The sequence below is a fragment of the Megalobrama amblycephala genome, linkage group LG3, assembly GCF_018812025.1.
Source record: "Megalobrama amblycephala isolate DHTTF-2021 linkage group LG3, ASM1881202v1, whole genome shotgun sequence".
In the NCBI taxonomy this organism is placed as follows: Eukaryota; Metazoa; Chordata; class Actinopteri; order Cypriniformes; family Xenocyprididae; genus Megalobrama; species Megalobrama amblycephala.
The window spans coordinates 8,653,932-8,679,184 of NC_063046.1; the positions used below are offsets into that span (position 1 = coordinate 8,653,932).

A 25,253-nucleotide genomic window follows, 5' to 3' on the forward strand; every position below is an offset into this window, starting at 1 on the left:
TATAATTCAATGTTCTTAGAAATATATAATAATTATAATACACTGCCCGGCCAAAAAAAAAGTCACTGTTTGGATTTTAATAGACAAATAGTTAAGAATCTATGAGTGGATCATTATTACAGTGATTATTATGTTTCTAGCATGTTATATGTTTGGAAACGGTTCTTTTAACACTAAAAGATGGAGTGTGTAGCCTTTCATTTCTTAAACAACCATGCATTAATATGTATCATGACCATATTCCAGGATGACAATGTCAAGATTCACCAGGGTTAAAATTGTGAAAGATTGGTTCAGAGAGCATGAAGAATCATTTTCACACATGAATTGGCACCTCTGAGAATGGAAAGTCTTTGGGATGTGCTGGAGTAGATGTTACAGAGTGCTCGCCTCTTTATGGAAATAACATCACAACATTTATTTCCATCAAGAGGTGCATAATTTTTTTTGGTCTAGATCTTGTATTGACATTGCAAGAGGTGAGCACTCTGTAAAGTCTCCTCCAGCACATCCCAAAGACTTACACTGAGGTTAAGGTCAGTGTCAATTCATGTGTGAAAATGATTCTTCATGCTTCCTCCCAACAATTCTTTCACAATTTGAGCCTGATGAATCTTGACATTGTCATCCTGGAATATGGACATGATGCATCTTCCTACATGGTTGTTTAAGAAATGAAAAGCTACACACTCCGGGCCCTATTTTAACGATCTAAACGCAAAATGTAAAGCGCACGGCGCAGGTGCACTCAGGGCGTGTCCAAATCCACTTTTGCTATTTTAACGATGGAAAAACGGTCCGTGCGCCGGGGCGCATTTTTGAAATGGGTTGTCCCTATTCTCGTAATGAGTAATGGCATCTCCCATTCCCTTTAAGAGCGAGATGCGCTCGCGCCATGGCGGATTGCTATTTACATGGCGGAATTTGTTGGCGGAAAAGCTGAACGCTTTTATATTCATGTAGCCTACACAATAATATTCTTTTACACTGTAATCCTTTTGTTTTTAATATTTGGCATGTTTGTGTGATGCGCATCCCTGTGTGTAATAAGCAAAGTCAACGCGCACTGTGGACGCGCCCAGAGGCGCAGTTTCTGCCAACGCGCTCTAACAAAAAAATATTGCGCCATTGACTTTAGACTTTAGACCAGGTTTGAGTTGGTCTATGGCGCAGTCTATTTTCAGCTCCTTAAAATAGCAATGTGCCGGCAATGCGCCTGAACACACCTCTTTTTTAGACCAGCACGCCCATGGGCGCACTAACTGGCGCAAATGCATTTACTAATTTAAGGACGTGGCACTGAACGGGAAAACGCGAACGGCGCCAGACGCAAACTAGAAAACACACTTGCGCTGCGCCTTGCGTTGCGCTGCGCCTTGCGTTGCATTGCGCCGGGTGTATTTATAGGGCCCTATATCTTTAAGGGTTAAAAGAACCATTGCCAAACATATAACATGCTAGAAAAATAATAACTCTAATAAAAATGCATCCATAGACTTTTAAGTATTTGCCTATTAAAATCCAGAGGTTTTTTTTGGCTGAGCAGTGTATACGTAGTGAAACTGAATATTCGGTTTCAATCAAATTTGTCATGTTACAGAAGATAAATGCATTTTGAATGCAATATTTTATCTCCATGTTTAATTGCATCATAAAGACTTGGTACCATTATTATGGCTGTTAAAATGGGTCATGACAGGTTTTTTTTTTTTTTTATAATTATTTTAATATGTTCCTTGAGGTTCGCTTAGAATGTTAAAGGATTAGTTCACTTCAGAATTAAAATTTCCTGATAATTTACTCACCCAATGTCATACAAGATGTTTGTCTTTATTTCTTCAGTCAAAAAGAAATTAAGGTCTCCATATAGTGGACTTCCCTGGGGTTCAATGTGTTGAAGGTCCAAATGTCAGTTTCAGTGCAGCTTCAAAGAGCTCTACATGATCCCAGATGAGGAATAAGAGTCTTATCTAGAGAAACCATCGATCATTTTCTAAAAAAAAAAAATGTATATATTTTTTAACCACAAATGCTCATCTTGCACTGCTCTGCGATGCACCACGCATTACGTAATCATGTTGGAAAGGTCACACGTGATGTAGGCAGAAGTACCGATCCAGTGTTTACAAAGGGAACATGCAAAGACTAAGTCAAACGCCCTTTAGAAAAAAAGGTAAAACAACGATGTCGGACCATTTTGAAGTTGGAGGAGAAAATGAGATGTAGTTCTTCATCTACCACTTTATTTCTGCCTACGTCACGTGTGACCTTTCCAACATGATTACGTAATGCGTGGCACATCACAGAGAGAGATACTTTTTTTTTTTTTTTTTTTTTTTTTTTTTAGAAAATGACAGAATAACAAAATGCTCCGAACAAACATATAATCCTTCGATCTGGGATGCCATTAAAATAAACCATCCCCTTTTTTCCGATGCTGGGATCCTTCTGAAGTCTGTACAGAGACACAAACGAGCTGTAAAGCAAACGTTCTTTCACTCTTCCATTTGTCCTGCTGTCGACAGACTCAAGTATAGACATCGTCTGTGATTATAATGGCTTCTATTTGCTTCTGTCGCGACACAATGCTCACATCCAGTGTAGGCATATGTCAGCCGTTAAACACCTGAAGCCAGTGGGGGGACCTATGGTGCGATGATGTATACCTATTTGTCACTGTCTTGCTCTGGAGGCAGTCGTAATATGCAAATGTATTTGCCCGTGTGATGTCACAGATCCTGCAATATATAAACAAACCAATTTTGGAGCTTGATTAAATAAATGCTTTGTTTTTAATGTAAGCTATGAAACTTTCATGTTTTAATGGTACAAAGACCAAGGCAAATTTGATTTCTCACGTCATGAACCCTTTAATGATCCACTGATGTTGAAAACAAACTTTAGAACTGAACTTATGGGAAACCTTGGAAGCAAATACTTCTCATATGTCTCTGACTGTTTGTTTGTTTTCTCAAGGTAATGTGGGCGGAACAGCAGGTGGTAAAACGAAGATCGAAGAGGGATATTTACAATGAGCCGACCGATCCGAAGTTTGCACAGCAGTGGTACTTGGTGAGTAAATAGCTCATCCCTTTGTTTGTGTGCATACGTGTGTTCACAAACTGTTTGTTTATTAGCAAGCACGATACCTCCCGCTCAGACTGGATGGTCTGGGTGGGCTGTTGCAATCTTCTGTTTGGATTCATAGGATTCTGTTCCTTTTGCCCCTATTAAATGGGGCGTTGTGTAACAGTGAACTTGTTGCCATTATGGTCATCCGGTGGAGCTTAAAGTTTAATCAGCCGGTTGTGATTTGGCTCTTCAGAAACATTCCAGACGTGCTGGCCTTCGCTCTCCATCAATCTTTATACATATCTTTTCCTGAGATGTCACTCTCACTGTGTCACGGTTTTAAAGTGGCCATATTTCATTTGTTTGTGAGTGAGAATTATTTATTAGTGCTGTCAAAATTAGCACGTTAATGCATGCGATTTAATTTTTTCAGTTTATTCGCGTTAAAAATATTTAACTCAGCGCAGCATCCATTTTTTCCATCATAATTTGGCTAGTGTTACGTTATATTATCACGCTCTTATTCTTGCAAATGCTTTTAAACCATTCAAGTGCCACAAGACAACGGAGAACGCGTTGTCTGTGAATGTCGTGTCTGTATATTTTCTGTATATTTCCTACCTGTTTGACAGGCCACAGGTAAATATGACATTTATTATTATAATGGGTTTATGTGAAGATTGTTTTAAGTTCACTTAAATTAAAAGTTATTTTTTTAAAGCCTAATAAATGTTGAAATTGATAGCTTTCAGTTATACTGTAATATTGAATGTCTATAATTAATGTTTAAAAAAAAAAAAAAAAATGTAGACATCAGTAGCAGGATTAGTATCAGTGAAACTGGCCTTCATTCATACAAAGATGCTATTAAACAAATAGTAAAAATATACTGTCTTTAAGTTGTTTCTACATTAATTTGGAGACGAACTGTGATATTATTACAATGTAAAAAAAATAAAAAGCTCCAATATTTTTAATCACGATTAATCCCGATCAGTTGCAGAGAATGTGGCAGAGCCAAAACATTATGACCAGTCACAATTGAAGCAGATATCGTTGATCAAGGTCTGGGTATTAGATGGTAATCAAACACTCAGTTCTCGTAATCAACTTGTTGAATGCAGTAGAAGTGGGCAAGAATAAAGATCTGAGGGACTTTCACAAGGGCCAAATTGTTTTAGCAACTGGGTCATAGTATCTCTGAAACGGCAAGGCTTGTGGGCTGTTTGTGGTCGGCAGTGGTGAGAATTTACCAACAGTGTCCGAGGAGGGACAAACCACAAACCGGCGACAGGGTGTTGGACGGCCAAGGCGCATCGATGCATGAGGGTAATGAAGACTATCCCATCTGGTCTGAGCCAACAGAAGGTCTACTGTGGCACAAGCCACACAAAATTTTAATGTTGGTTATGGGAGGAATGTGTCCCAACCAAGCGTGTCACACGAGTCCTGAAAAGTGAAGCCAAAGCGTCTCGATCGCCCCCAGGTGGCTGAATGCAGTATAGGTCATAAATCCCGCCCTCTCCTTGTATTCCAGTGGGACGTTAGACAAACTAAACAATTAAATTACACTTCAAATATTTTTTTCCAAAGACAATTTCTGTCATTTTAGGCAGTTTTTATCACGCTGGTGTTGGTTCAAGTGTTCGTTCTTTAAATAAGTTTGGTTTTAGTTAGTTATTTGATGCTATAAAAACGGGGGTTTGACGTCATGATTGACAGCTGAGGTTGACAGATTTTTTTTTCTGGATCTTTGCGAGGTGATTGGAGCTTTAACTTAATTTTTACATTTCCAAAACTGTTTATTTCACACCGACATAATGAGTTGTTCTGAGTTTGGGCGGGACATTGATATCGCGGCTCCACTTCATGCTCACACGTAGCCGCAAACCAATCAGAGTACCTATGATGACCCCTGTCCACCATCAAAAGAGCCTACAATGGACATTCAAGCATTGGAACTGGACCTTGGAGCCAAGTTCGATCCACCTCGTAACCTACAGGACTCAAAGGATCTGCTTCTAACATCCTGGTGCAAGATACCACAGCACACCTCCTTGTAGAGTTCATGCCTCGGCGGGTCAGCTCTGTTGGACCAACAGCATATTAGACTTGTGGTAATGTTTCGGCTCATCAGTGTATTTTTCTATTATGATGTTAGATCTGCGCGACCTCTTTTAATTGGATCGGAATTTCATTTAGATTACGCCAATTCATCTTTTCCTCGAAAAGAAGGCTTTTTTGATATTGAGCTATTAGTCAGATTATTAACATTATTAGGCTGCATGTAAATGTAGCTCATGTGATGAGTTGCAATTTGTCAAGGTTGGAAAGCTATGATTCAGTTCTAACATTTTTTAAAGATGGTTTTAGAGCACTATATATCAGCTCTGATACTATAATATCGGCTGTCAGTCAGACTTCATACAATATTTTAGTGTTATTTGTCTTTTTTTCTCATAATCTCCTCTTATTGTTCTACTTTCTCTATTATTAAAGGGGTGGTTGATTTATGATTTAATTTTTTTAACTTTAGTTAGTGTGTAATGTTGCTGTTTGAGCACAAACAACATCTACAAAGTTACAACACTCAAAGTTCAATGCAAAGGGAGATATTTTATTTTAAAGAATTCGCTGTTGAAGGACTACAACAAATGGCTGGTAGGGACTACAACGAGCTTCTTCCTGGGTTAGTGACATCACAAAGCCCAAAATTTACATAAACCCTGTAAACCCTTTTACATAAATCTCCAGCTTTGTTGTTGTTGAGCAATCGAAGTATGAGCTGTTAAAGCTCCGCCCTCTTCTGGAAAGCATTTGCATTTAAAAGGACACACACAAAAACGGCGTGTTTTTGCTCACACCCAAATGGGGCAAATTTGACAAGCTATAATAAATGATCTGTGGGGAATTTTGAGCTTAAACTTCACAAACACATTCTGGGGACACCAGAGACTTATATTACATCTTGTATAAGTGGCATTATAGGTCCTCTTTAAAACAAAGACCATTAAATGAATGTGCACTTTAAAATCCTCATGATTACGTAAATTATAACTTACAGATCCATTTTCAATGACAGTAGTGTGTGTATGAGTTATATCTGTTATTTGCGAGAATTGTGCAGTGTAATGAGAATGGTCAATTTGTGTTAAGTCATTGCTCAGTCATTCTGCATTCAGTGGTGATTCACCAGACGCGGACGTTTTGTTCCAGCTAATGAACCAAGAAGACAATAGATGCTTTTTCTCACATTTTGAGGAATGTCATGACTTGTAAAAAAACAATAAAATTGTCCTCTGAGCTCCAGTCCTTTTTCAACACATTTTCCCCCATGCACAGTAGCGTTATCAATCATGTTTATCAGTACAACGGGTAGAAGCCACTCAATAACATTTCCACAGAATGGAATGCAGGGAAAGTTGACCGAAGGTCATCAACGGGCGATTTATCAGCCTCGCCGCCGTTATTACTGGAACTTTGAGGCGAGATTGCGTCATTTTGCCTGATGCAGACATAAGAAATAAACTGTCTGTTCTCTTCGTTTGACTTGCAATCCCAGGACATACAGGAAAGGGTATCATTTTGGGGTCATCAGACCTGACTGCACCTTACTGGCTTCAACCACCCTGGGGATCAGAGCAGTGAAGCTGTGACCATGAGGAGATTCAAGGAGCCATGCAGAGAAATAAATTCAATTTTCTGCTCAGATAAACTCAGGTGGCCACGTTCATTTCTGCAGTGGAATGACACGTGTGAAGTGGGGAGAGGTCAGATCTCTGTGGTCAGACAGTGGGTGGGTGGACAGTCACCCTCACAGCACCTTTGCTCGGCTGTTCGACATTTGGATGTGTTTGTTTTTGTGTTACAGTCGTCTTCTGCTCACCAAGGCTGCTTTTATTTGACACAGTAAAAACTGTAATATTGTCAAATATTATTATTACAATTTAAAATAATTTCTATTTTAACATACTTTAAAGTGTAATTTGTTCCTGTGATCAAAGCTGAATTTTGCTCAAGAAACAGTTCTGATTATTATTAATGTCAAAATATTTTTGTGCAAGCTTTTGTGCATTTTTTTCAGGATTCTTTGATTAGAAAACATTTAAAATTAAAGCAAATAAAGCATTTATTTGAAATATAAATCTTTTGTAACATTGTAATTGTCTGTACTGTTTTTGATCAATTTAATGCATCCTTGCTGAATTAATTATATAATTTTTGTTTTATTGATTGCAAATGTTTATTTTTTATTTTTTTGCATATATATATATATATATAAATATATATATATATATATATATATATATATATATATATATATATATATATATATATATATATATATATAAAATATATATATATATATATATATATAAAATATATATATATATAAATATATATATATATATTTTTTTAAGTAACAATTTTCTGAGATTTTATCAACAATTTTGAAGTTTTTGAATGTTCTTTGTATCCTTCTTGTTTTGGTCACAGTTTTATTTTTTTGTCATTATTATAATTTATTCATTTTTTTAATGTTTATTATCTTTATATTTATGTTTGTGGCCAGATCTTGGGCTTTGTTGTGGATAGTTATAAATTTTAAAATGTTTACAAAATAAAAAATAAATAAATATAACATTTTTCATAATTCAGTAAATTAAATGAGCACTTAATCTCGGATTATTTATTTCCTCTCTATCACAAAAAGTCTGGCATCAATGCAAAAACTAACTTAAACTATACAAAAATTAGAAATGTTTCCTTGGTAATAAACTAAGATAAATTTAAGTCGAAGCACTTTGTGACATTTTATGAAGAAACCGTGTTCAAAAACATGACAGTGATGAAATGACATAAAATTGTGCATCATTAAACTAGTATAAACACTACAGCAAAATCTCTACCAGTTAACACAGCAAGAGGACCACAAGAAAACCAGAAACTCCAGAGCTGAGTGTGCAGTATGGATTGTGTGCAATAAGTGAGACAGGATGTTGTGAAGGCATATACTAGAGTTTCAGCATCTTTCATGTCTAGAACAGGACGCCATGCGCTATTGAGGTGACTGCAGTCTGCAGCCTTGAACTAGAGAGCTGATTTGAGCTTCAAAAGTGAAAGATGATCCTCAAACACAGGTTGATGTTCGGCGTCAGCTGAATATTTAGCAGGAGGGAAGTGGCATCTATGCTGATTTGTTTTTTTTTTTACGCTCCATTCAGTACAATGAAGATCATCGTGACCTCAACGTGAAGGAAGCCTGGAAACAGGGCGTCACTGGACAAGGCGTCGTCGTGTCCATATTAGATGATGGAATTGAAAAAAACCACCCAGATTTGCTTCAAAACTATGTGAGTTTGAGTAAACAACTGTTACCTTTCAGTTTGACATAACACCTGAAACAAAATAAATATGTTCCTCATATTTTCAGGATCCAGATGCTAGCTATGATGTTAACGATGGCGACCCAGACCCTCAACCTCGATACACCCAACTCAACGATAACAGGTATTGAATACGTGATAACCAGTTAACATAATTTACTGTAATTTACTCAAAACCTAGTTTAGGTCCCCTTTGCACACCCAGTGATTTATGGGCTGCTGCAGCTCAAACTGTTGTTATTTGTTTTTCCCCGTCTTAGCCAGCACTGTATTTTGTGCCTAGGCCTGAAGCTCCTGGCTTAAAACCAGCTGAAGTATGAATACTACTATACATTTACTGCTTTACTTAATGAGGCCAAAGGTTTCCCCTGCAGTGTGGAGATGGACACAGGAATACACAGCCTGTAATATAGTGTGATTGCTGCTGCTGCCGTAGCCTATTTATGTTGGACAGGAACTGCTTTTACTAATGAGTTTTTTTGCCTACCACGCAAGCGAATGATAGCACTATCATTTTCAGAAAGTCAATCTGAAATTATGATTTTCATTCATCATTTATCATCATTCGTTTGTTGCACCATTTAATGGTGTTACACGTGGTCATTCTTGGGCAGAGGCAGTTTACTATGTAAATGAGCTGAAGCATAAATTCCTGCAAAAACAATTCTGCAGTTTATGTGAATTGACTCAAGAAGTTACTTGATATATTAGTGCTCATTCACACTGACAGATTCAAAAGTTTCTATTCATACTGTTTATCCTACAGTATGTTGTAGGGCTGGGTAAAAAATATCGATTTCTCGATTTTAATCGATTCTCATTTTTACAAACCGATATCGATTCTTAAATCCCAAGAATCCCAAGTCTGTTTTCAGTTGATGAATGAGCAGAATATATAAAGCCTCCCATCCAATAAATCACAATAATCTTTGTGCTTTGTTAGTTTTGATATGATGCAAAGTCTCAGATTTCAAATGACGTCCATCTTATTATGAGATCCAAAAAATAAATACCGTTTTGGCGCTGTTTAATGTGGCGTGACAGATCGCTTTAGCGCCTCAGATAAAGGGAAGCGGCAGCACGAGTGCATGTAAACATCCTCTCCTCCGCTTTAATACCAGTTACAGCGTGAAATAAACATGCATGAACATCTGAAGGTATGTTAAAAGATACAGTACAACTTACCGAAATCTGTATCATGTTTCGTGTAATCGCTCAATCAGTGTTTCAACCTCAGAAAGACGTCAATAAAACAGCTTGTAAACAATGTCACGTCACGTCACATTTACCTCAGAAAAACACATTCAGTGACCACAAACTCATTAGAGAGCTAGAAAATGAACTCTAGAAAGCATCATTCTGATAAATAATTCAATTCAATTCACATTTATTTGTATAGCGCTTTTCTCGATACATATCGTTTCAAAGCAGCTTTACAGAGAATGCATGTCAACATTACAATTTAGAGAATGCAGTTAGCTAATAATGTAATCATTTAGGCAATTAATTTACAATCACTGTTAGCAGTTTAATTGAAGGTAGAAGCAATAAAGCTATGCACCGTTACATATTCATTAAAATTTGTAATGTTCCTCAATATTTAATGCATGTTTGAATAAATCAGTTATGACAGCCGCAATTTAAATGTTTATATTTCAAAAAAATAAATTGGAGTAGAAATATGTTTGTAATTCTAAACTTTATTTATAATAGAAACATCATTGAGTGTAATTTAAGTGTTTGTATATAAATAAGTTAATTTAACCTTCAATATTATTATAGTAGTACCAACTGACTACCATGTGTAGTTTACAGCATTAGTTGAGAGATTTTTTGCCATGTTCTGTAACTGAAATACTACATCCAAAATAATCGATATCAAATCTAATCGAATCGAAATTGTAATCAAATCAAATCGAAAGCATGTGAATATTAATCGAATCGAATCTTGAAAATTGTGTCAATACCCAGCCCTAGCATGTAGGGTCACTGGGAGTGCTGGAGCTAGCATGTCTTCCAGCTGAAAGCATATTTTTACACTGAATTAAATTCATTTATATGTAATACTCTTGAGACTAGCATGCGGGGTTGTAGTAGTGGCCAACTGCTTTCACTGGATGCTTTCCGTGTTGTGTGTTTTGCTGCTGGGAAATTAGTTTCTCTGTGATTGATGTGTTGTGAATTTAGTTCCCTCCATGGATTGTGTTTTGTTGCCTTGGTAATGGCCATTCACAATACTGGGCATTTTTTTGGCCTAGTTCATAAATCAAATTGTGAAGAATGTTGGTGTTACAGAACAGGCTACTTTAAAGGAGAAGATTCTGTCATTATGTCATTCTGAACCTGTATGCTGTTTTCTTTCTGTGGAAGATCTCCATATAGACACAGTTAATAGTGACCTTGGAGCTCCAAAAAACACTAAAATTACTCCCTGTGACTTGAGCGTCAGGTCTTCTGAAGCCGTACGATAGTTCTGTGACACCAAAAAGAACAAAATCCCTAATTATTTACTGACATCTTCACCTCTGCTGCAGCTCACAACTGTTGTTGTTTTATTTTTATGTTATTGACATCCAATTTGTGGCATATTTGATTTGAGAGCAGCAGCGGAGATGAAGATAATAGGTGAATAATGAATAAAAAGTTTGGGTTCGGTAAGATTTTTAAAATGTTTTTGATGTCTAATGTTCACCAAGGCTGCCTTTATTTGATCCAAAATACAGTAAAAAACAGTAATATTGTGAAATATTATTATAATTTAAAAATAACCGTTTTCAATTTCAATATATTTTAAAATGTAATTTATTCCTGTGCTGAATTCTCAGCATCATTACTCCAGTCTTCAGTGTCACATGATCCTTCAGAGATCAATCTAATATGCCGATGCTCAAGTAAAATTTTTCATCAATTAATTTTGAAAATAGTTGTGCTGCTTAATATTTTTGTTGAAACCATGACAAATTTTTTTCAGGATTCTTTGATGTATAGAAAGTTTAAAAGAACAGCAATAGAAATAGAAATAAAAATAGGAATTGGAGTACTAATTTATATATATATTTTAAATCTTACTGACCCCTAACTTTTGAATGGTAGTGTAAAAATATCTGTCTATCACTCAAAGGTGAGACGTATGGCTTTAGATGAATTGGAATTGGGTTGGCGGGTTGAATTTTATATGTAATATACATTTCTCAATTGTAGTCTTTTAAAAAGGCATCTGGACTAATAAACTAAGTGCAATGTAGTGTTGTCATAAATATAGATTTTTTGATACATACTGATACTGAAATATCTGAAACGCTTCCAATACTCATTTTCTGCAGAATAGACACACAAAAGCCGCTCTTTCTCTCTCATATCTCTCTGACAGCGAGTCGACACACAAACCCTCCTCCCCTTTCATTTGCTTCGGATGAATATTGTTGGTGTTACAGAGCTTGAATTTTGGTGTGGGATTGCACCCATTGCTCATAATTTTACTCATTCCCACAGATTTTGTGCTCACACCCAAAGTGTGCCACATAATGCCACCTCTCAGTAATAAATTGGGTTTTTTTTCACTGCTTATTGCTCTTAAACAGTCAAATACACACAAAATAATGTCAAAATGCCGGTCTTGGCGAGTATTCACGTAAACACAGTCAGTTATGTTTGAAGTGAACGTAAATAGTTAAGAAAGAAAATGCATGTGTAACAGTATAATGGATCAGTGCGTCAGGTCTTAAAGTGACAGCAGCCTAATTACCTGCTGCAAAATTAGGAGGTAATATCTATATGGCAGTTTTTCTCCATGATATTGATATCAAAATTGTGGCCAGTGAAAATGTTGAGTGGCTAGTAACTTTGGAAAACCACTAGACACAGTGACTGATGAGCAAAAAAGTTTGGTTGGATTATACACATGAGTGATATGAGCCATTTCCACTGTTCTTTTATAGTGTTTTTTGATGGATGATTTTTTTTAAAACATGATTTTTGTTTTTAAGTTTTCCATGGAAAACCAACAGCATACAAATTTGGAGTGAAATAAATGATGACTTTGGGTGAACTATTCCTTTATAAGCTCAAGTTTTTTCATTTCTGTCATCACCCCCCCTTCAAACTGCTTCAAACCCATCAACATTTATAAAACAAGACATTGTTATGGCTGACCATCACTGTTAAACTCTCTGTCCTTATTTCACTTTGAGATTTTCCTCTTTCGTCCACTCTTTTTTTTTTTTTGGGATGCCAGCCAAAGAGCCGTTTTTATCTTGAGGCTAACCATGATTGGTGATGACAGGCAGAAAAGCGTATAGTTACGAGTGGGTTGAAATCAAAGGTCTTGGGCTGAATGGCACGGCTTTGTAGTTTTTGGAGGGGCTGTCCCGTGCTCCCCTAATGGAAGCACCCCACAGCGTATGGTGCGTCGGTGTGACTCCTATAATGGACGCTAATGAAATAACATCTTTGGCGCTCAATGAAATGTGATCAAGTTTGACTTTTAAAACATTTCGTAAATGATTTTGCAATGCAGAAACACTTTCCTAGTCACTATAAAGCATTAAGGATCAGTTAAAATGTCTCTGTCTGATAATGCAAAGACAGCAGGAGATACATTAGTAGCAGTAGTTCAATAGCAGTAGCAATTTCTCGCGTCCTACGCGTTATTTAGCTGCCATGTTTTCTTCTGACCCCTGCTGTGAAATTCCCCGTCTTCAATCCGCTATTTTTCAGAAACCCTTCGCTTTTTGTTGCCTTATTCCTCTCTATTTTAGCACACTGCACTCCAGGTATGTATTTTACCATTGCACTGATCTAGTTCTTGCATCTTATACCACAGAACCACAAAGCTGGTTTCAGGTTTGCAACAGTAGCAGGGAACCTTTAGTGACACTTTCAGTTTCTCAAGCAGTGTGTGTAACCAACTCTGTGTTTATATATTTAAGCTCATATAAATGCATGTACAATACAAAATCATTGCAAATGCAATTTAATAATGTGCAATTATTTTGTGGCAAGTTAAATTGATGATTTTAATATGCTTTTATATTGGCCATTCAGTAGCAAAATGCAGTTGTTGAGACCAACTCATTTCTGAGATTTAGCTCAAAGTTCAATTTTAATTAATATACAGTATACATACTCTTATTATTCTTATTTAATAAATATTGCTGTTTGTAGGCTGATATGTATTGTTTTCTTGGTGCATGTGGGTCATTGACGAATAAGGTTATTAAAAAGTGTAAAAAAACAATGGGAGATGTAATTAATTTTGTTTAAGTTTTATTAAGTGTTAACGATGAGATTATGTGGTTTTTATAATCAATTAACACTGCTTTTGTCATTTTTTTTTTACAAGATGGACAAAATTTGTCACCAAAGAAGTCATTCGGTTTAACCAAAATTTTGGTTTTACCGAATGACACTTTTGGTCATACAGAATAATGATATTTTCAAACAATGCTAACAGGCTGATATCTATATCGCTAGCAAAAGTTCAATCAAACATTTTATATTTAGTACAAGTTTTTAAAATATTACAACATTTTCCATGTTAAAGCGGTTGTACCGAATGACCTGATGTTTCAGAAAGAAAGATGTTTTAAGAGAGAGTTAGTTACTTTGCTTCACGACCGTTTGGTCCTTTGCAGGTGTCTGAATGATGTCACATCCTGTCACATGATATTGACCACATGACTTGATCCAAAATGGTCCCTTTATATTGGTTACTCCGAATGACATCAATGAAATTCATTTTTCCGGACATTCTTTCTCGTAACAAAGCAACGAATTCTACACCATTTTGCACTATGTTGATATATGATGTTAATAAAATCATGTCAGAATAAAAAAACATATACATTTATTACATTTTAAGATATTTTATTCACAAATGAAATGGCTGTATTGGCCTTGGGACAGTTAAACCGAATGAGCTTTTGACAAAATAGTTTTATATGCAGCAAAATATAATTAAAACCTTTTGGATTCAATAAAAGAGATCTAGTTGTACTACTTACATACTTTGGATGTCATATCTTTGTTTTTTATTATTATTAAGGCCTTTGGACAAAAAAATGACCCATCACGTCATTGACCCATGTAGAGTACATAATAACAGTTTCTCCCTTGTGTTCATTTATCGAAAAACAATGTGCAAAACATAACATGTTTATTGTTAACTATATCAATACTTAATCTATTTTATGATTTACTTTAAACATTTTGAATCTTAGCTGCAGTGGCTTTTGGGCAAACTAGTCTTGTTGAAATATTTTTGTCAAATATTGAGATTTAACTGTCACCCCCACCCCTAGTGTCTGTACAGTGTGTGCCTTTCTCAGTGTCAGATCTGGATTTTCTGTAAAACATCCGTTTACCAGTGCTCTAACAATCCTCGGCTGTGTTATAAAGAGGATAAATAATGCATTATGCATTTTGAATTTTTCAGTGCGTTTCCACGGAAGTGGGGCAGGTTGAGTCAGCGTGACGTTTCAGAAGAAACCTAAGCTGTGGCGAGAAGTGTTGAAGCCACATAAATGCCTTTCTGCCTTCTGCTCTGTGCAGTAAAACAATTAGATCTACCGTTTTTTTGTAATTTCATATTGTGAACATGTTGGACATACAAAGTTTTGCCTGTAGTCCATGTTTTCTTTTTTAACTATTTTTGAGAGACTTTTTAAATGTCCTGTGTATGATAACATTTAAAAAATGATACCATTCATAAAGTTTTCAACTTATTTTAATTTATTTAAAATAATCTAATTAATAGCATGGTCTACGTACACATGCAGATAGATGTCTTTACCACGAATAAATCTTAATTTTAATCTTAGCTGTATTTAATTTGCTCACTAGATCTCTGAATCAGCATTGTTTATTGAAACACTCGTATCAGTTTATTATGCCAAGCACCTTAATACAATAATTACTCTCATGTGCAGTCCTGTCTTGACTCTTGCCATATGTTTTTAAACAAAAAACAATAATTTCAGTTTGCTTTGATTCAATTACAGATTGTGACTCTCAAGCATTCCACTGCACTTAAAAATATTCAGCAGTGAGTTATAGAAGATGAACATGTATTAGAAACCATATCTTTTATAGATCGCTGTCTTCAGCAGTGCTGTGCTTTATGGGAGTTTGGCACGACTTTAGAGAGCCGTTCTCTCAGGGTGTAATCTGATCGAGATCTGCTCAAAACGTGTGCTGATAAAACATCAGAGGTTACCATAACACACCGTGTTGTTTGGCGTGTTAAAATTGCACATCTGGAAATGCCTTTTGTTCAGACAAAGGCAGGATGAAGTATTCCCCCGTATACAGTTCCCACAGTTAATGTGTTTGTACTAGCCAGTCAAGTGAGTTTTGCTTAGCAGCAGCTCAAAAAGGACTGTATATTTCCCTGTCCTGTCATTGTTAATTCATCAGGCACAATATGAGAGAGAAGACAGAAATATGTAGTGTTAAGTCAAGCAGAACAGCTCTGCTCTTCCATAAAATCATAACTCGTAGAGGCAAGTGAGCCTTCCGTTGAAGATTCCGCTTGACGGTCTCTAGACTTGCGCCTGGTTTCTCTCCCAAGATTAAAACTCTGAGACGTTATTTTCCTGGGACTCGGATAAAGCCAGCTGGAATTCTGCCTAATCCAATTTTAAGATGGTTATGAATACATCTGTATTGTATGTATTAAAACACTCAGCATGTGTTATGTGGGTCTTCTAATTCAAGCAGAACATGCTGATCTTTCTGCAGGAAACATTTATAAACATCTTAATGTCTTTGCATGTGATATCCTACTATATTTTTTCATTCAATTTTGGTAATCTCCAAATGTATATCTTGGTGTTTAATCTATGGTGAGGGTTGTACATTAGTATATGAGGCATTGATGAATAAGGTTTTTAAAAGTGTAAAAAAAACATAATGGACATATAATTAATTTTGAAGTTTTATTAAGAGTTAACAATGAGATTATGTGGTTTTTATAATCAATTAACACTGCTTTTGTCGTTTTTTACAAGATGGACAAAATTTGTCACCAAAAAGTCATTCGGTTTAACCAAAATTTTGGTTATACCAAATGACGATATTTTCAAACAATGCTAACAGGCTCATATCTAGCTAGCAAGCAAAAGGACAATCAAACATTTAAATTAAGTTTTTGAAATATTACAACATTTTCCATTTTTATAGTGGTTATACCGAATGACCTGATGTTTTGGGACATGCGTATAAGTGAAAACATGAATTTTTCAAATATTTAAGAGAGAGTTAGTTACTTTGCTTCACGACCGTGTGGTCCTTTGCAGGTGTCTGAATGATGTCACATCCTGTCACATGATATTGACCGCAAGACTTGATCCAAAATGGTCCCTTTATATCGGTTACTCCGAATGACATCAATGAAATTCATTTTTCTCATAACAAAGCAACGACTTCTACACATAATTTTAATGCCATTTTGCACTATGTTGATATATGATGTTATAAAATCATGCCAGAATAAAAAATATATACATTTATTACAGTTTAAGATATTTTAATCACAAATGAAATGGCTGTATTGGCCTTTGGACGGTTAAACTGGATGAGATTCAATAAAAGAGATCTAGTTGTACTACCTTACATACTTTGGATGGCATATCTTTGTTGTTTATTATTATTAAGGACAAAAAAATGACCGTCACATCATTGATACATATGCATTCTTTAGAATCTTTCGTTTAGTTAAAGGGTCAGTTCACCCAAAAATGAAATTTCTGTCATTAATTACTCAACCTCATGTTTTTCCACACCCGTAAGAAATTTGATCATCTTCTCAACACAAATTAAGATATTTTTGATGAAATCTGAGAGGTATATGACTCGTCCATAGACAGCAATTTAACCGACAGTCAGCGTGACTGCAGCGGTTCAACCTTGGCTCAAATGAGTTTATTCAACAATATCTTCTCTTCTGTGTCATTCTTATACACTGTTTACATTACAGGATACAGGATCTCCGTCAGAACGCGGGCTCAGTAGAGACCAGATACGTGCTTAAAGGGACAGTTTAATCCAAAATAATAATTTACACACCCTCATCTCATTCCAAATACAAGATATTTTAAAGACATTTTGATTTCAAGCCCTTGCCCATCACATCTGCTGTCTTTAAATGTTTTGAGTGACATTGCACTTCCAGTAAAAGCAATTTAAAATCTAGCTCCAGTTGCCTCACTCCTTGTCTCTTCCTTCCATATGTAAAGAATAGTTTGCTTGGTTGTGTCTACAAACTTTTAGAATGACTGACTTCCTGTGGAGGAGATGACAAACAGTCATCCAGCCCAGAATAATCCTTTTTTTATAAGAACTGAGCTGTATGTCAAAGGCTGTACATTTGCAGGTTTGAGTTCTGTCAGGGTTATATAAAGGTCCAAACAGCATGTCTTAGTAAAACGCCTCTGGTGTTTTGAGAAAGCAGATGGTCCAGAACATCCTACATTGACTCATTTTCTTCTGTCAAGTGAAGCAGAAATACTCTTATTTTACATCTGCTGTTAATTCTGATTGACTTGTTGGCTATTTTTATGCAGTACTCATAATATTCATAGGACAATACCATTCCTTGATGTAGTTAGTGGCAATTGCTAAACAAGCATCACTATTAATTTTGCTCATTCCTGGGGTTTGTGATTTAAATAAGCCACTAAAAAAAAACTGTAAAACATTTTATTTTACTTTCTTTTAAATTCAAGTGTTGAAACCATCCTTTTTCAGCTTGTAAAGAGTTGAGATGAAGTAAGATGAGACCTTTCCATTTAATATGAGACAGATTTGAAAGGATATGATAAAAGTGTCTGTTTTCTTTATTTCTGTCATTATTTATTTATACAGTACTGTTCACAAGTTTGGAGTCAGTAAGTTTTTTTGTTTTGTTTTTTTCTTCTCCAGCAAGTACACATGAAACTGATCAAAAGTCCCAGTTAACATTTATATTGTTACAAAAGATTTACTACAAAACAAATCTATGATGTTTTCTACCAGAACAAATTGATTCTGAAGGATCATGTGACTGGAGTAATGATGCTGAAAATTCAGCTTTGCCATCACAGGAATAAATTACATTTTTTACATTTACATTAAAATGTATTAAGTTACTTTTAAATTGTTAAATTATACATATATATATATATATATACACCAGAGTTGCCAGGTTTTCACAACAAAACCCCAAACAACTTAATAGAAAGCTGCTCGTTTCTGTACAATTTGAGTTATACACATCTCTCGTCTCTTGCCTGCTCATTTATAAGATATTTTGCCTAATTTTATTTTGCTTTTTCAGCTGCCAATAAAAGTGTTTACTCCCAATTGCTACTCAAGACTAGCCCAAAACTAACCCAATTGCATTTCATGGGGATCCCCCGGTAAAAATCGCATTCTGGGGGGTAAAACCCACGTTTTTGGTGGGGATCCCCTGGTAAAATTTGCATTCCAGGGGCTAAATATTATGTATATTTGGGGTTGCTTCAACCTGCGGACATGAAAAACAACCCACAGCAACAGTGTTAAAGTAGCCCAGTTCCCTGGAAAAAATGCGCACTTGGCAACACTGATACACACACACACACACACATTATTTCAGCTGCTTTTTTTACCTGTTTGATAAGTGTAAAATGTTTCAACTTAAAGGTAGGGTAGGCATTTGTGGAGTGGCTAGCAATAGCAAGCTAGCTTTGAAAGCAATAGATCCCACCCTCCCTTCAGAGCATCTCCAAAGCCACACCTCTAAAATACATGAACGTGTAAGCAGAGTCTGCAAAGACGCTGTTAAATTATCTTATGTCTCAAAGCACATAACCTTACAATATTAATGAACGTAAACAACATACAGACTTGTACCACCTGACTGCTGCAGATTTATTTCAGTGTTGATAGTGTTGACATAAAAAAAAATGACATGGTGTGAACGCGGCATAAGCTTGTTGTTTTGGTTCAGGAGGAACTGTAAAAGGCGGCTGCTGTTTGTTTGTGGCGCTCGGTGACTGTCTCTGTCTACAACTCTGCCTAGCTTTAATGAACACGCTGATGACGTGTGATGTCTGCGCGAGCAGGTGCACGGCGGTAAATACACATGTTGACAGGCCCAAATGCAATGATTGGACAAATGTTTTTTTGGTCCTGAGACTTCCACAGAAAATATATGTAGTAGGGGTGGAACGGTTTGGTTTGCATCACGGTTTTAGGGTCACGGTTTCGGTACAGTTCGGTATGTGCTATGTTCAGTAAAAAATAGGACAATTGTCAAATAAAAATAAAGAAAATGAAAACAAATAATCTAACTACAAGAAACAGCACAAATACATACATGAGAGCTAAGATACAAATAAAATAAACAATGCTTTACAGGTTTTTCAGGTATCTAACAGCTTTCAGGTACAGAAATTGTAAAGTAATCGAATATAAAATAACACTTCATATAAACTTCTTTGAATAATTCAATAAAGACGAAACATTATTGAAGTTACAAAAGCTATTCAGTCAAGTTTGATTTCTTCGTCCTTTGTCGTTTGATTAACATTAAAGCACAGAGAGCAGGAATATTAGACTTATAAGACATAATTCAAAGTTCCAGTACAGTGATACACATGCGTTGTCTGTCTCGTTTTTCTCTTAAGACAAAACCAACTATGTTTTTTAGGATACTCACTAAGATGGGCATGGTGACATAATTTTTGTGTGAATTTGTCCGTTCAAGTGGAAGACTTGAAAGAGAATTTGCGCGAGAGTATTTGCACGCTGTGACGCGGCTCTCCATGTACGCGCTTCGGATGAGTACACACAAATCTCTTCAGAGAGAGTTCTCTTTCGCATCTTACAGGTGAATGTTTAAAGGTGCCCTAGAATTAAATATTGAATTTATCTTGGCATAGTTGAATAACAAGAGTTCAGTACATGGAAAAGACATACAGTGAGTCTCAAACTCCATTGTTTCCTCCTTATATAAATCTCATTTGTTTAAAAGACCTCCGAAGAACAGGCGAATCTCAACATAACACCGACTGTTACGTAACAGTCGGGATCATTAATATGTATGACCCCAATATTTGCATATGCCAGCTCATGTTCAAGCCATTAGACAAGGGCAAAACGTCTGGATGTGCACAGCTGAATCATCAGACTAGGTAAGCAAGCAAGAACAATAACGAAAAATGGCAGATGGAGCGATAATAACTGACATGATAACATGATATTTTTAGTGATATTTGTAAATTGTCTTTCTAAATGTTTCGTTAGCATGTTGCTAATGTACTGTTAAATGTGGTTAAAGTTACCATCGTTTCTTACTGTATTCACGAAGAGCCATCGCTATTTTCATTTTTAAACACTTGCAGTCTGTATAATGCATAAACACAACTTCATTCTTTATAAATCTCTCCAACAGTGTGTAATGTTAGCTTTAGCCACAGAGCACTATCAAACTCATTCAGAATCAAATGTAAACATCCAAATAAATACAATACTCACATAATCCGATGCATGCATGCAGCATGCATGACGAACACTTTGTAAAGATCCATTTTGAGGGTTATATTAGCTGTGTAAACTGTGTTTATGCTGTTCAAGGCAAGCGCGAGCTCCGGGGGAGGGGGAGCACAAGAATTAAAGGGGCCGCAACCTATATATCGGTGCATAGTTAATTATGCCCCAAAATAGGCAGTTAAAAAAATGAATAAAAAAAAATCTATGGGGTATTTTGAGCTGAAACTTCACAGACACATTCAGGGGGACACCTTAAACTTATATCTTTTAAAAAGAAGTTCTAGGGCACCTTTAAATTGGCAAGGTTTAAATAGGGTGACCATATGCTCCATTCTCCCAGGATGCGTCCTGTCCAGGATTTCTAAGTTGCATAAAATGTCCCAGTTTTGGTTTTGTTTTCATATTTGCGGAAGGTAACAACTGAAAAATAATTTGATCAATAGCATGCATTATACATAATCAACCGATCGTAGCTTGCAAGAAGGCTGGATCTACAGAGAACGGTTAAAGCATTGCAAATACGACAACATTTTAATGCATTGCATGAAGAATGTCAATAAGAACAGTGGCTTGCACAGACCTCCGTGTAGAAATCGCGTTCCTAAATCGCGTTCCGGGAGCACATCAATATGACCACTTTCACAGTTAAAGAGGCAAGGGCTCAAGCAATTTTAGGCAATTTAAAAATCCTGGACAGGACGCGTCCTGGGAGAATGGCGCATATGGTCACCCTAGGTTTAAATGAGTTTAGTTTAAACACAGATAGCAACGTGAGATGTGAGATGCTCGCGCGCTATCAACACCCGGGTGATGACGGCGTAAATGACTGCTCATAGAGCTTTCGGCACGTCATTGAACATTTGTTTACAACGAGTGACTGTTTTGTCCATGTTCTTTTGATCATCGCTGTTGTGACGTATTAGGAAACCAGAATGCATATCCATTGACTGAAACATACATATAGCCGAATCCGTCTGTCTGTTTTACACGTTGTTGTTTTCAACAAACCATATTATAGATGCGTCCTCAGATTTGAGATGAACCGCGGCGCAAGCGCGTGACGAACAGTTCGATTTTTTATTTATTTTTATTTTTTTCAGCGAACTGTCCCACCCCTAATATGTACATGTTTTAATATTTAGACCACTTCTTTTATTTATTGCTATCAGGATGTGAAGAGTTTCAACCAGTATAACAAAAAATGAAAAAAAAAATTTGCCTACCTTTAATCATTATTGGGTCCACATGGAATATAAAATTTCAGAATTTCATAGAAAGTTGCTCAGGTTTCCTTGCCTACTCATTTATGAGATTTTTTTGCCTAATTTTATTATGCTTTTTCAGCTGCCAATAAAAGTGTGTTGTACTCTCAGCTCAGTATAAGTCAGTTTAAATCAGCAGAATATTTCAGATTTTGTTCCTCCGAAAATAAGGTCAGGAAATGCAAAAGTCCTGCTGGATTCAATCTGTACAGCAGTTCCTGCAAAGAAGCACATGTGCTACAAGGTAAACATGAAATGGGAATAAACCTCTGGCATATCTCACTCTCGACATCAGAAACCTGCACATGTTTGGCTTCAAAGTGAGCCAGCATGGGGGACGATAACGCTAGGTGTCTACCCAAACTAAATCTTCAGCATTAAACCAGCCAGACATGATAACAGCCCATGAATTTGGATGGTCACGTACTGTACAATTATCACGTACACAAGAACAGCACTTTCCGAGGCTCAAGCCTGAGGATAATTCACAGTTAAGCAAGAACAGTGGTGAATTGTGAGATGGGAAAGTCCATGGTGTTAATTTAAGCTTCTGAAATCTATATCTTGTTCGGGTGCATGAGAGACGCATCGACATGAGTCTATTGATTCACATTTTAGTTTAAAATGGGCTAGAAAGGGCAAGTCTGATTGTCATCACTACATTGCTGCTCGGTCAGTGAATAAATGCAGATGCTTGCACAGATTCAGTCATCCAGGTCATTTGCATTTTAGAAATGTGTCGAGGAGCATCTGGACTAGTTTTTCATTTAAGACATGCCATTCATCCATGCGTCGTCTGGGACAGTTGAAGAACGGGGAACATTCACCACATTTATCTTCATCAAATTGTGACGTTTTGAGACCGGCAGACTGCCAGTATATGTAAAGTTAAATACAAATTAAAATAACTGTGTAATGTAAAGACATGTTTTGAAATACAATGCAATATTAGTATATTTATAACCAAAAATTATTCAGACACTAGATGTAATTTTTTATATTTTTACTAGTGGGTGCAGGACACTATAGTTCATTTATGTAAGTGAGGATAGCAAAATAAAGTAAACTGTGACATATTATACCCAAACATTCTTCATACAGTGGACTATCAGTAAAAATTATTCAGACACTTTGACCTGACCATGTTTTGCTTAAGTGTTATCTGATGTAATTAAGATTATTTTTTTCTGACACAGTTTAACTCTGAGATCTTGTCATATTTTATTACCATTTTTTTAAACTATAGTGAATAAACTGAATTAATGAATGAAATGTTCAAGGTGTCTGAATAAATTTTGGTTTGACTGTATATAAAAGTTGCATAAAAGTATGAAATAAAAAGAATATTACGTAAATATTTTATTTTGTTTTTAACTTTATGTACAAGTCCTCATATTTTGTCCCACAATGATTTAGCAATAAAATTGTGTTTGTGTGAAATTCAGTATAAATTATGATAGCCTGATTTCAGAATTTAATATTTATGTCTTAGCAAATGTTTTGTTTTGTAATCTTGCAATATCTTAAAATAACTGTGTAATGTGAGGCAATTTTTTAAAATACAACACAATACAATGCAATTTTAGTATAATAGTATATTTATAAATATATAAAAGTTACATAAATATATGAAATAAAAAGAATGTTATGTAAATATTTAAATTTATTTTTAATTTTCTGTTCAAGTCCACATATTTTGTCCCACAAAGATTTAGCAATAAAATTGTGTTCGTGTGAAATGCAATGCAAATTATGATTGCCTGATGTCAGACTTTAGACACACAAAAAAACATTTTTTCAAGATTTACACATTTCAATTAATAGTAAAATTCTATCAAATTGAATTTAATAATCCTTACATATAATTCATATTATGAATTAATCATTTTAAATGAGTAAAAAAACTAGAGCTTAATAAAACATTTTTTTATTAATCTTAAACTCAAATTTAAAAATGTTTTAATCATTTTATTTTAAATTTATGAATATGAATCACATAAACTAAATGGTCCATTCCCTTGTTCCATTAAGATTTATGCATTTTTGCTATTAATTGAAATGCGTAAATCTTAAAAAAACAGGCTACATTTTTTTTTTTGAGTGTAATATCCACATAGTTTGCAAACTTTTTGTTTTGGCAATCTTGCATTCATGCACACAAACACCCTCTGGTAAATGTAACGATCCGCAAGCATGGTTCCCATAAAACCTCCTTTTTATGGATGTAATCTAGGTCCCATGATCCTCCTTATTGCTGGACTGAGTAAGTCTGAGACATTAGCCTCACTGATCTCATGCTTCCTATGAATGAACAGATGACTGCAGGGGTTCTCCTCGGATTTCACTCATCCTTCCTCTGAGCTGTTTAACTCGGTGTTTAGCCTCCTTTGCTCTCTTGGCTTTTGTATGTCTTCTGACCCGGCAGATTATTGTGGCACAGACGCTGCGGATTTATGCTTGAGTCCATTGGCGTCTCAGATGCTTGGATGTGGTGCAATGAGTGTGTATATGAATCTATTCATTAGTAAAGACAAAGAAGAATGTTTAGTTGGAGCTTCAGTGCAAATTGAAACAAGTTTAAAATATGTAGTATTTCTACTGTGTGTTGAAAAGGCCGAATATAAAAATTATAATACATTTGAATCGTGATCTAGGTGACGCATCTCCGCTCTTTAGCTGGTTCCTCGTTAATTTTGATTAAATGCATACAGCAAGTTGCGTTTGCACATTGTCGCATGCAGGCTGTAATCTTATTCCTAAAGGCCATGGTTATCAGTGTGTCACCTGTTATCATGTTTAACAGATAGCTGCCTGTTTTACAGCAGGACTGAGTAGGAGCTCTTCACACATGCAAAAGAGCTCTGAATGAGTCCTGCAGGATGAGAGGCTTCAGTCACCTGCTGTGAATGAGGATTGGGCTGTCTTTTTGCCCGCCCCTCGTCAGCAGCACTGTAGTTTGATCCTGTTGCCAGCAGTCTTTGGCAGTACTGAGAATATTCAATTCATGTTCAGAGAGAATGAA

General features: G+C 35.9%; 1 protein-coding gene across 2 annotated transcripts in view; it reads left to right on the plus strand.

The window, feature by feature from the left end:
- Positions 1-25,253, plus strand: part of furina (furin (paired basic amino acid cleaving enzyme) a) — a 134,254-nt gene that overhangs the window by 72,473 nt on the left and 36,528 nt on the right. For both annotated transcript variants that reach the window (XM_048183718.1, XM_048183719.1), the window contains exons 4-6: positions 2,977-3,072; positions 8,298-8,426; positions 8,507-8,583. In XM_048183718.1, coding sequence (XP_048039675.1) covers positions 2,977-3,072; positions 8,298-8,426; positions 8,507-8,583 — 302 coding nt within the window. The remainder of the gene's footprint in view (positions 1-2,976; positions 3,073-8,297; positions 8,427-8,506; positions 8,584-25,253) is intronic.